Source organism: Aedes aegypti, chromosome 3 (assembly GCF_002204515.2).
Source record: "Aedes aegypti strain LVP_AGWG chromosome 3, AaegL5.0 Primary Assembly, whole genome shotgun sequence".
Taxonomy (NCBI): Eukaryota; Metazoa; Arthropoda; class Insecta; order Diptera; family Culicidae; genus Aedes; species Aedes aegypti.
In genome coordinates, this window is record NC_035109.1 from 213,571,146 (window position 1) to 213,583,426 (window position 12,281).

At 41.5% G+C, this 12,281-nt stretch overlaps 1 protein-coding gene across 8 annotated transcripts in view; it reads right to left on the bottom strand.

Annotated features, from left to right (window-relative positions):
- The window catches only part of LOC5570026 (optomotor-blind protein), a 425,795-nt gene that overhangs the window by 42,099 nt on the left and 371,415 nt on the right, over positions 1-12,281 (bottom strand). For all 8 annotated transcript variants that reach the window (XM_021848470.1, XM_021848474.1, XM_021848471.1 and 5 more), the window contains 2 exons: positions 7,971-8,117; positions 7,811-7,887 (listed from right to left, as the gene is read on the bottom strand). In XM_021848470.1, coding sequence (XP_021704162.1) covers positions 7,811-7,887; positions 7,971-8,117 — 224 coding nt within the window. The remainder of the gene's footprint in view (positions 1-7,810; positions 7,888-7,970; positions 8,118-12,281) is intronic.

Consider the following 12,281-nt stretch of genomic DNA (forward strand, 5'->3'; position numbering starts at 1 on the left):
GATCTGACATATTGCGTAATGCGTACACTTGATGTCCGTTGCTGCAAAGATCCAAAATCAAAAACAGTTTTGAGCAAGCTTCAGTGCACTGTGCTCGAAGTGTTACTCTGAGCATAGCTGTCAAATCCCTAGGAACGGGCCCTATGATTCTTTGCACCATAGCTATAGAAAACGATTGGTGAGCACAGATATGATGGAGATTTTTTCTGATAATAATGGTCAAGGGAGCACCGTGACGATATCTAGAAGCTACTGTAGGATTTTTGTCCGGTTTAATAATTGATACTTGACATTTTTTCTTTTGTCAGGCACTAGGTCCGGTATTATAACATGCAATATACAAAACCGTACTGAGGCTGCCCCTTCCGACAGGAGTTAAGATTGTTGGGAGTTAAGATTGTTGGCTTCGCCGATGTTACCCTGATGGTTCATGTTGATCGCAGTTGAACACTCTATTTAGACAACCAGAATGTACGTATAACGAAATCGCGTTTTACGTTTTTCGATGCTTATTTAAGCTAAGTTTCACGTATAAGATGTCTCAAAAAGGCATTATACGTAAAAAAGTTAAGGCGATATATGTGCATATTTTATATAAACTAGTTTTCAATAAGAGTACGTAGTTTTTATGGCGAACTAATCTATACTCTTACTGCTACGGATTGATCCGATTCACTTTGAACGAGTATACGGGACGAAACGAAATATATATAATGAGCTCATAAAATAGCGTTTTATGCGAGAAAACTTTCTAGTACGGGTGTGATTCAATTTGTCCAAATAAATGACATTGTTTGTTAATTGTTATGCGACTTCTGGTTGACTGTGTATCTCAATATTTGAGGAATACATGTAATCTAGGAAACTGGGACTATGCCATCATGAGACTAGTGGTGGTCAAAACTGCAAGTCTCAGCAAAAGGCAACTCTGACAGGTTGGCAGTAAGAATGGGATAACTCCACTAAAGCTAAATAGGCCCATCGCCTAATACAACATGTGTGAGATTGGTATAAATGGTGGCGAGAAATACAACCTGACGCAATTTATGTCAGGACATGGATATCCAATGCTCGCTATGTGTGGAGGGAACAAATTCCCAGACAAATGTAATGAGATGTGTGATGATGCCGAGTGCTGGAATGTGATACATCGAAATGACAGCTATAGACTTGAACGAATTATTCGAAATTGATAGGTAAAGATTTACCACGATAATGTAAGACTTGCAATTCAATTACTTTACCGTTTTCGACCCATCTCTAATGCATTGCAATAGCCTCTAGTTTAGTCTGACACAAGCACAGCATGACACCTCGGATACCCGTTTCATTCCCCACAATCTCTCCCAAATGACATGTTAATCTTCAATTACGCAAATGTCGGTGGCGAGGATTCGTTTCTCCCTTCGCCGGCAGCAGTTCCTTAAAATAGCATTATCTCGGTCTTACGGGATGTAATCTTGGTTAAAATGATACCAAGCAAACAGTTCAAAAATAGGATCACGCTAACAATAGTCTCACGGATAGACAGACTGTGCCAGTCAATGCGAATGACATTAGGAAATCAAAAAACACCCCATCTGTTGGATTGATCGAAGACTCTCCGGCCACGTCCAGAAGGGAGAAGTTGTTTATGCACGAGGATTTATTTGTTCAGGCTGTTGTTGCTGATTGCTCTTGACTGATGCGTGCTGTATGTGCAATTTCTGCCCAGCGAGGGGCTTTCGGGGATCGATTGTTGTACATCAGCCACCGTGAAGGAGGGAAATCGGTAGCATTCGAGTGTGGGTGGCGGTGTATTTGCAGAACGAATTATGCCCAGAGCTATCTCTCCGAGTTGGCGAGGGAACGGAAGGTCAAATCAATTAAAGCCAAAGTGCACACATTCTCACTCGCAGACACAATCAGGAAGCAACGTGTAATCTGATCCTGATGTATAACTGCACTTAACAGGATTTCAATTATCAACAACAGTGATTCATTGCTGCGAGCGGGACATCGTGTCAGATCCCGAGTGCGCGGAGTCAATGCGGATTTGAAGTAAATGTATACCCCTCACAGCTGAATTCCCACCCATTTCGGTACATAGCCACAGAAGCGACCGCGTGCACAAAATGTATCAAATTCCAGCTCACTTAACCGCTCGACACTCTAATTGATCCGTCCTCACACACACACTTCAGCTCGATAAATCCATAACTTATTCGTCGCTAAATATTTTGACACTATTACCTCTCAGCACCCCCGGAATTTTCACTAATAACGGGTTATACATTTCATCCCTCGAAACATCCGAAAATGACGCCACACCGGCTCGCAGTGGTCCGGATTTTGAAAATCATGACAGAAATCTCGCGTTCTTTTATATTTGAATAGTCTTGATCTAATTCCACTAAGAAAGTTCTGCAGATGATTCAAAAAAAAAATTGAAAATGATTCTGAAGCTTCCTCCCTGATATAGTACTAATGAGTTACATAGAGTATCCAATTTTAAAACATTGGAAAAAATGTTGCAAATAGAAGTTCGCGACGAATCATGCGTTATATATTTGAAGAATCATGAAGAAAATCAGTTTCGTTTTAAAACTGATGTTTGAAAATCGGGTTTTCTGTCTGCTTCTTAGAAAACTGTGCCTCTGTGCGACTGCATCGCCTCGCGTCTCGTTGGGTCCAAATTAATCACGAAAATTCCCACAATCGCATCGCATGCTGCGCCTGGAACGACTCGACGACGGCGGCAACGATTCTTTCCAAGGCATGTCTACATGCCAGGCAAAACGATATTTCACCCCTTTGATCAACCTTGGCTGCCGACGGCGACAACGGCACAGTAGGCTGCAGCTTTGCAAAATGCGATTCTTTTGGTGATAATTTTTACGATTCCGCTGTCCATGTGCGTAGCCGGATGGCTGAAGCGCTTACCCCCTCAAAGTGTGCATTTTTTAAATATCGATGTCAGTATCATATCAGTTCTATTTTTGTGCTCTGTGTAAGGCAACTCTATTATCCTTATTGTGGTAAAACTGAATTAACCCGTATCCACCCAGCAAATTAAAAATAGTTCAAATTGCTGCTTTCGTCAAATTTTGACGTATCTTCTCATTTTAGCTCCATTGGAATCGTCTGAAAGTTTAGTTTTTTGAGGACCATTGAAAGTTTTGGAAATATCTACCGGTACGGAGTTATTTCGGTGGGTCACTGGATTAAATCGGTAAAAATTACCATAGCTTCCATCATTCACCTAGCTCATTGGTTTAAACTTGACTTCGGTTCTACCCCGTTAGGCCGAATGTCACTAGGCCGAAGGCCATTAGGCCAAAAGGGTTATTAGGCCGAAAACAGCCGATAGCTCTAATACATAACCGCTGTGATGTATAACTAGAAAGAACAGCCTTTGATTTGAAGAAGAAAAAAAACACTGATGAATATGTGGCCATTTGAAAAAATAGTAAATGATCAAATGTTATTTTGGCTTAAAGACTCTTTCGAACGACTCTTCCGGCCTAATGGCCTTCGGCCTAATGATATTCAGCCTAACGGCATTTGGTCTAACGACCTGCACTTCATGTCAGAAACTATATGCCATTGTTTTTTTTAACTCGATTTGAAGGAAAATACTTCAATAAAATAGGTATTCCCGTGTTTTTTTTTTATTAAAAAAATCATTTCTGTCCAAACAAATTCACTAGATTCCTACAAAAAAGTTCATGCCACAACAACTGCATGTCATTGCTTTGAACATTGTGTTACAGGCAAACGAGATGAACATTTAGGGTTTTTTGGAGGTTTCTTGTTAAATAAAATTTGGTTCAATCAAAAATTTTCTATTTCTGCTCAAACATGTTTACTGGACACGTACAATCCAGTTTACGCCGAAAAAAAAACTACATGTCATCCACTTTGAAACTACTTTGAAATTTGATTTAGAGACAAACAGGTAAAAAATAGGATTTTTTGAGGTTTTTTCAATTTCAAAAGTTCTCTTTCCACTCAAAAATGTTCTCTGGACTACTGAAATCAAATAAATGTTGAGAAAACTACATGTCAGTGCTTCGAATTTTTGGTTCATAGGCAAACACTTAATAAAAAACAGTATTTCTTTAATCTTTTCAGTAATTTAAATTTTAAGTGTAATCTCATATTTATAGTCTTGCTCAGACATTCCCTCTGAAATTCTACAAGCAAATTTGTGTCGAAAAAATGTCAAAATTGTAACACTGAACAACATGACAGAAGGAAGTTTTAATCTAGAACGTTCCAAACAAGAGATAAAACTTATCTAGATCACTTATAAGTTATGTAGATCAAATCCCAAGGGATCAAAGTGTAGTGCAACTTAGTCCAAACTGTTTTGTCGAAGATACCAAACCTAGAATCCTGCTAGAATGAATATCCAGAGCACTAAAAGTTTTGGCATGCGTATTTCGCGATCTAAAAAATCTGTCTCGTTGGGGATGCTCGAAATATATTTTGCTTCACATGCATTATATGTCTATGTAACTAGTATCATTTAGAGTTAAAAAACCTTAAATTATAATATTTGCGAAAATATTTTACAAGATTCTGAAGCAGATTCAGTGTGCGAAAAAAAAATTGTATTGGTTTCATTGCTCTAGGGGGAATTTGAACACCTCTAGGATTTTTTTTACCGTACTAAACTATGGTATATGGACATGAGATACGTGAAAGTATTTGAAAATAGGCTAAGCGTTGCTGAGATATGGCTGATTGAAATTTAAGGATCAACTGATATTTAATCCCAGGGCTCCAGTGTAAACGGACAGCCCCTACCCAAATCCTGCAAGTTCTAAAATACTTTCCACCACTGCTTCCTCACATCAATCCAAACGATGCCTCCATGATATCCGTAGTTTTACCATGCAACCCCATTTGCTACACCATTGTTTCCATTTCTTGGAATATTTGACACGTCGTCAGGAAAACTTTTTTCGTCGACCTTCCCGTAGTGTGACAACTGTTTTGCCTCGGGCCATCGATCTGTTGAATGTCCCACCCGTTCGTTCGATGCTAAATTGACGCCGATTTGTGGTGAACCACTTCTGCCGTCAACCAGTCAACCGCCCTGATGCTGTGTGAAGTCACTTCCTTTTGGTATGCAGCATCCGAAATGGGGAACAATGACGCCAGAGAGCCGCACGGGTCCGGAGACGGAAGTCAAAGAAATTGTTCCGGAGACAGGCGCTCCGTAACAACAAAAAATCGAGATTCCCCGAGGCGTCCAGCGTTGTGATGAGTGTGATTCCGGACGCAGTGGCAGTTTGCATCTGGTTGTCCATCTCCATCGTTGCGTCGGCACTGGGCTCCTGTCTCGTGACTGAAGCGGCAAAAAGGAATGTCAACCGGGCGGAATTTCCAGTGCAACTCAGGCGTTACATAATTTATCGCCCTATTGTCTATTTATAAGCGGCCTGTCGACAGAGTGCCCTCGAGGTCGCCCGGGTTTCAGGCAGTAAAGGGTGTCCCACATCAAATTGCGCTGCAATTCTTTTGGTTTTTTTTTCTCTTGAAAGATTGGGTAGAAGTAGTTCAGAGTGAATTGTTTACACTGTATCGTTGTCAGTTTTTCGAAATTAAAAAAAAATGGCGTCGCCAAAAAGCAAGCACATGGAAAATCCTAAATTCAATTTTTTTCCGAGATGCGGAATTTGATGTGGGCCACCCTGTATCTCTCGCTCCTATTTGTCACCCTCGACAAAGCGCGTGATTTCGCTCGTTGGTCGAACCAAAGTACTCTGGAGCTTGGACTGGATGTTGGCGGCGGGCTGACATGGCTTGCACTCTGATGAGGGAATTAATTCAATTGATGTTTTGTGTAATTTAATTAAAATTGTCGCAGGAAGGCAACAATTTTGCCTATCGACGACGACGAGACGGCTCGCCTACTGTGAGCCAGTGATGAAGATTGCAGCTGACCCCACGTCGCAGTTGGCGTTGAGTTCGCCGTTGGTGGTTTGGGATGACTTGGCCTGCTGCGGTTTGACTTCTTCAACAGTTCAAGTCGAGCATAAAGCCGCGTCAGGACCGGAATGTTGGGAGATCGCATTCTTTTGCCGAAGAGGTTAATTATGCATATCGGAGAAAATAAGCGATTGTGTGCGGTTTTCCGTGTCTGCGAAGGAACTGACAGTTGTGGTTTGGAAAATAGGGTGTGAAGATGGGGCGACATATGTGAGCAGGTTACTATAATTGAACAAGGGTTGGTAATGTAGTTTTGTTTCCTTTCAACAGTTAGAAAGAACGATTTTTTTACGAATGGAATTTGTTAACATATAGCATCGACATCAACGAATAAGAAACAAGTCACTTGCAAAAACTTTTCACTTCCAGTTTGAATTAAACTCAAATACTGATGATTCGCTCTATCAATTCGAATCGAAGCTTCTCCCAGCTTCAGTCGGTTCTCCTTCCGGTCCGCTCAAAAGACTCAAAGGGTCGAGTAAATATAAATACTTCGATATCAATTATCAGATCCTTCCTAATCCTATTTACCATGATACAGTAGCCGATAGGACGGGATGGTGTATCTCGCCGGCGTGACCCTTGCACAAATGGGACACAGAATACCTGCCCTTTGCCTCTGCTGAACCAACCCAGCCTGTGGAACAAGTGGGCATCGGGGTGGAAGAAAAGCAATCAATTCCAGCATCATTGATCGCCTTTTCTTAATCCTCTCGTTTGCGAAGTCAGAGCAGGGAAAAAAGTTGTAGGCACTGTGCCTCCATCAAACGAGCGAGGGTTGTTGCTGTGGAAAGTAGAAAACCTTGCGATACAGCAGTCCAGAAAAATGATTCGGGTTACAAACTTCACCCTCCCTCCGCTTCCTTCCAAACCAAACCAACACAATTTCTACGCAACATTTGTTCCGAGATATCGAATGGACTGCAAATTTGAAAGCCCTCGCCGACTTTCTTCCGGGTGGGCAGATCGAGGTATTGGTAGCTAGATAGGTGTAGCGATTGCATTGTTCTGCTTCTTAAAGTGTGCCGCCGACGACTGTGATACCGATAGATGCTGGTTTGTCGTTAAAATTGGTCACATGTGGGTGGTTACCACGGCTAGACCATTTTGCCGAGGCGGGCTGTTTGATTAGAGCAACTATTTGCTTACAATGTCCAAGAGCGTAGAAAGTGCTCTGCACAGCTATTGGAGACCGTTGGATTAGAGTAAACTTTATGTCAGGGGATTGGGATGAAAATCAGATGCAGTTTTTGGGCAGTCCTGCCCAAATATTTGCGCAGTACTGTCATCCCAATTTGAAAAGTTTGATCAATCGAATAAAAAATATTGCCAAACAATTTTTCACGTATACGGCAGTGTCACATACACGCGAATTATCTAGCAAACATAAACTGTTTATTATAATTACAATAATATAAAATCACATAAACTTTAAGGAGCCTAAGTACAAGTTGATTAAGGTTTACGTTCAGAACGATATAAAGCGCTTGTTGGATTATGTCCCTCCACTGAAGAAAAAATCATTTAAACTAAATCATCATGGATGATGTAATCAAGATGATTCTTCGAGCATTTACCATAGAAATTACACCATATTCTAATATTATTGACCTTCTTTTGACTAGTTCCTGATATCCTGCACCTTTCAAATGCATATTAATGTGTCACAATCGTAACCACTGGTCATTACAGTGCTATTTACGGGCTAGTTCAATAAAACCCAGAAATTATTCCGCCCGGTAATGCGATCAAATTGGTCCCCGTCAGAATTGCAGAATTGCGCCAGGCCTCTGCTAGGGCCCGACTTCGATGTCACAACAAGGATACTTACTTCTTCTCCCGCTTGCCAGCACCGGTATCACGAAACCCTTTTGCAAAGGGATTATTATCTATTTTCAATTGCGTTATCTGCGGGAAACGGAAAACGGGGGGAAATGATTAGTGTTCCATAATTCAGAAGTTATGTAGCATTGATTGAACAGCACACTTACTTTTTCGTTTTGATATGCAGTTACGGCTATGAATTCGGTTTCCTTAAACACGTAGGTACGAAACGTCGAGTACGGTAGCTTTAGGATATCGTTCGCTCGGACTAAGTGAAATCTAGGCTGGTACTTGTGCATTGAGTTGAGGATCGTCTGGAAAGATAAAGAACATATTGATTGCTTAATTGATTATCTTCATAATTTTTACGGTTAGTATAAATGATAAGGTCAATATAAACGCCTCTTAGTATATCTCGTATTCTGATCAAAGTTTACATTCCTCACATTCACCGGTCAAAACATTAATTGCAGCCAAATATCTTATGAGTTAATTAATCCACTAGGTGGTCCGATTGATTTTCGCGCCCGCCCAAGAAGTCGGCTCTGATCGGGCAATCAATGTGAGAGACCCTCCTCGATTTACCACCCAAAATTCACCGGAAAAGTATTCGATATTACGCTATAATCATGCAAAGCTCCGTACTGACCGCGGTGACATCGTAAAATGTATTATTTATAGCGATTCGGAGAAATCAAACGTACCACAAAATGAGAGGTAATTTACCGGATCGCTTTTTGGGTGGCGTACTTAGGAGTCGGAAAGAGCGACAAAGATGGTTGTGATGAAATTGAAGATATGAATAATCGTTCAATTCGTGTTTAAAAATAAAACATTTTCACATTCAGTATCATAAGGGCGTATCTGCAGTGATCGGTTTTTCTTCGTCGATTTTTTCTTTTGCTAAGTATTTGACCAAGATACTAATTTCAGCTGTTTTTTTTATCCAGGGCATAGCAATGATACAATATATACTATGCCCAGAGAAGTCAAGCAAATTTCCATTACGAAAAGATCCTGGACCGACCGGGAATCGATAACAGGCACCTTCAACATGGCTTTGCTTTGTAGCGGATTCTAGCCACTTGGCTAAGGCAGGCCTTAAAAAGACACACAAATATCTACAGTATATATGTGCTATTATTAGGCACAAATGACATTTGCCAGGTTACATGATAATTATAGGATGAATTGATGTTGCTTTTGGATCGTACACAGTAGATCGTATATACCTCTGCATCTACGCGAGTTCATGCGGGATCGTTTGGGTATTGGGGATAGAGCGATTTATAACAGAGATACTTGCTTTGGTAATCAAAGTTGCCTATGTATCAGGCGTAATAGGTAAGGCCTACTAGGAAAGGGAGGATATGAGATTGAAGTCATGGCCTTCTGTTTATAAAGCAGCAGAGATAACCATTAGATCACAAACCTCGTCTATAATCGTCAAAGAGATGTTCAAATTTTCACAAAATAAGCTCCCATTTTGGAACATCTACCAATCCATCGGTGATAACTTTATACCAATTCACTATGAATTTCAGGTTCCAATAAAATTCAATTCAAGTAGTGGGGCAAGAGGATGATGGTTCAAAGGGCAGCGCAATCAAGTTCGGATAAAAGTGGTCATCACATCATAAAACCATTAAAAATAGTCAGAGGTTCAATCAGATGGAGAGGAGATAAGGCGGAAGGGCATGACAAATAAAATATTAAATTTTATAACGCATCGGTTTATTCACGCGGAAAGCGTACGAAATTGAGACCGGATGGCTCGAACCAAATGTGTGTTCGGGAGTTTTTTTTTGTCATGAAAGCGGAAGGACCAATAGTTTGTTTTTATCAATTTCACTGCCCCGCACTCACGTCGAGTGATATGAAACCGGGAAACGAATATGCTGCTAAATAGAAGTACTTTAGGGCGCGGACACACTTGTTTCCACACTTCTGGTCGGTTGGGGTTTTTTTTAATAAAAGTTCATAAAATATTCACGTCCTCTCAGTGTACGTATACTCTGAAGAGAGAGTGCCATTGGTTGATTTCAATTTTGATAAAATGTGGTATAAATATCAATTAATTCGCTTTCCCCGCCACTACCATTGGTGGATGCATAACGTGTCTGCACTTCAGAGGTCGGTCCCACCGAGAAACGGAATGCTATCAATTATTGACCCATGCTATGAATTGTGCATGGAAGCGTTAATGGTGTTGAACGCTGATGACATGGATAGGGAAAAAACGTTTTCCTAGTCCAATGTCATTTTTTCGCTTCATTACCATGGTTGATTTCAATCTTCAACCTTCATAAAATCAATACAAAAAAAAAACTACACACGCACAGAAGGTAAACTCCCCCGGCTCAGGGTATCGATTTTCAATCACGCTAATTAGTTTGTACCTCCTGTGTGTAACACACGGCTACCGTTAACCCGCTGGAATTCATTCTTTCCCCGCGCGTTGAGATGCGGAACCAAACCGGTCGGCCAAAGATGGGCAGTCGACGTGCTCAATTCGAAATTTATAATGAGCTCAACAGCATTATGTCCCACACCTTGCCCGGAGAGAATAAATTAATCTGGATATAGCAATTTGGTTATCCGACACACACAGGAGCAGCACAGTACAAAACGGAGTGGCATTCATTCCGAGGTCTGCCCGGTCCGGTTTCGGTCAGATCATTAAATTCCCTGGTAGCCAACCCGATAAGCGGCGACGATTTTCCAAAAAACGAAACCAATCCAGCTTCATCCGGCCGTTGAATCCAGAGTGTCATCTTGGGGCCCGCAACGAGAGAGTCGCATCGCGGCATAATGAATTCAAATAAATTTTTAAAACTTTTGTGTTATCTAAATCGATATCTGTGTTTTATCCTTTTAATTTACCTGTCCGGGAGCTGGGAATGGGAAGGTCTTGTTTTCATTTCGGGTGTTGGAAGCACACCATAGTGACCTCCTAGTTGACGGGAAACCGGCGACGACACTATTTCGAATGCTACTTACAAGATGCTACCGGCAGCTATTTCTGAGTTAACGACAGGACCATTTATCACCACACTCTAAAAGTATTCATCAGAAAACCGAAAAATAGTCCTCAGATCCATTTGCAACGAGGCCACATGGACATTACTTACAAGAAGTTTCAGACTTTAAATAGACACCGACACGTTCATACTTACAGTGGACGAATTGCCCTTTGAAGGAAGCACCACACAAGACAACGGACTAACATGCGAATTACATTTCTGACAAAAAGTTTTCCGGACTGGAGCGGAAATTGAACCCGCACCCTCGATACGGCTGAATGCTTGGTAATACTAGCCGCACGGCCACGAGGCCCACACACACGCACAAACTTAATGGATGTTATGAGTTTGCTGCAGAGCTTCCGGGAGTATAGGGCTAAGAGTTATCACTAACTTCTCGCTGATGGCCCATGATTTTGAATGCATGATTGTCTGTGCGCCCTCGGCGGTTTGTATCAAACATGGCATCCAACGGCTGAGTACGACATACTGTTTCACGTCAGCTGCATCTAAAGAGGCAGTCCCATCAACGCAATGTGAGTAGCGCGACCCGGTAAGGTATCCTACCGAATTTTCAATTTATCACGAAAAATGGAAAAAAGAAGAAATAAAAAAAGAGATATTTGCTGCAACCGGCTTTCGTTGCTAGTTGCCGCTTGAATTGTAATTTGATCCGTACGCGCGAGCCTTTAAGTTCATAAGCTGCAGAAGGTTGAAATGGGTGTGCTCGCGAATGACAAATCCGACCACTTGAAGGACGCGTTCTATGAAGGCTTATAAAGAGTACTCAAAACACGGCGTGAAAATTGTCCTAAGAGATGCAAAGACTCAGTTAGGAAGAGAGCACTCTCATCGTCCAATCACCAGTAATGGAAGCTTACTCTTCGTTACAAACGACATTGACTTACAAGTAGTGACTTCTGCAGCTGTCTGGAGGGATTGTCATCAGCAGCACTTACTCTACACGCAAGTATATTTGGAAGCGCATCTGGAGGCCCCCAAATGACGATATTTGCAACCAGATGGGTCATTTCCTGGTAGATAGCTAACATTGCACAAATTTTCAGAGGTCCCAACATCAACTTGGATGGGGGTGACCCACTTCGCATAAAGACATTTCGCATAAGGACGTTTGGCATAAAGCAATTTCATACAAGGACAGCATAGACAAATAGACGTAACACTTAGAACAAATTTCTTCAAAATCCATCGCCCAGTTTACACCATCATCATCTGGTGAGCATGTTGCACGAAAAGATGTTTCGTGCAACAAGACCGGCAGATGGCGGTAGTGTGAAACGTCAAACGCAAAGAAAAACGATGCGCGCGCCTCTGGTTGTGAGATTTGTAACATAGCGAATTTGAAATGGTCGTTAAATGAGTGGGCGATGGAAATTTCGTCAGTGTTACGTCTGTTTGTCTGTGAGGACAGGTAGCATTTCAAAGAAGGCATAT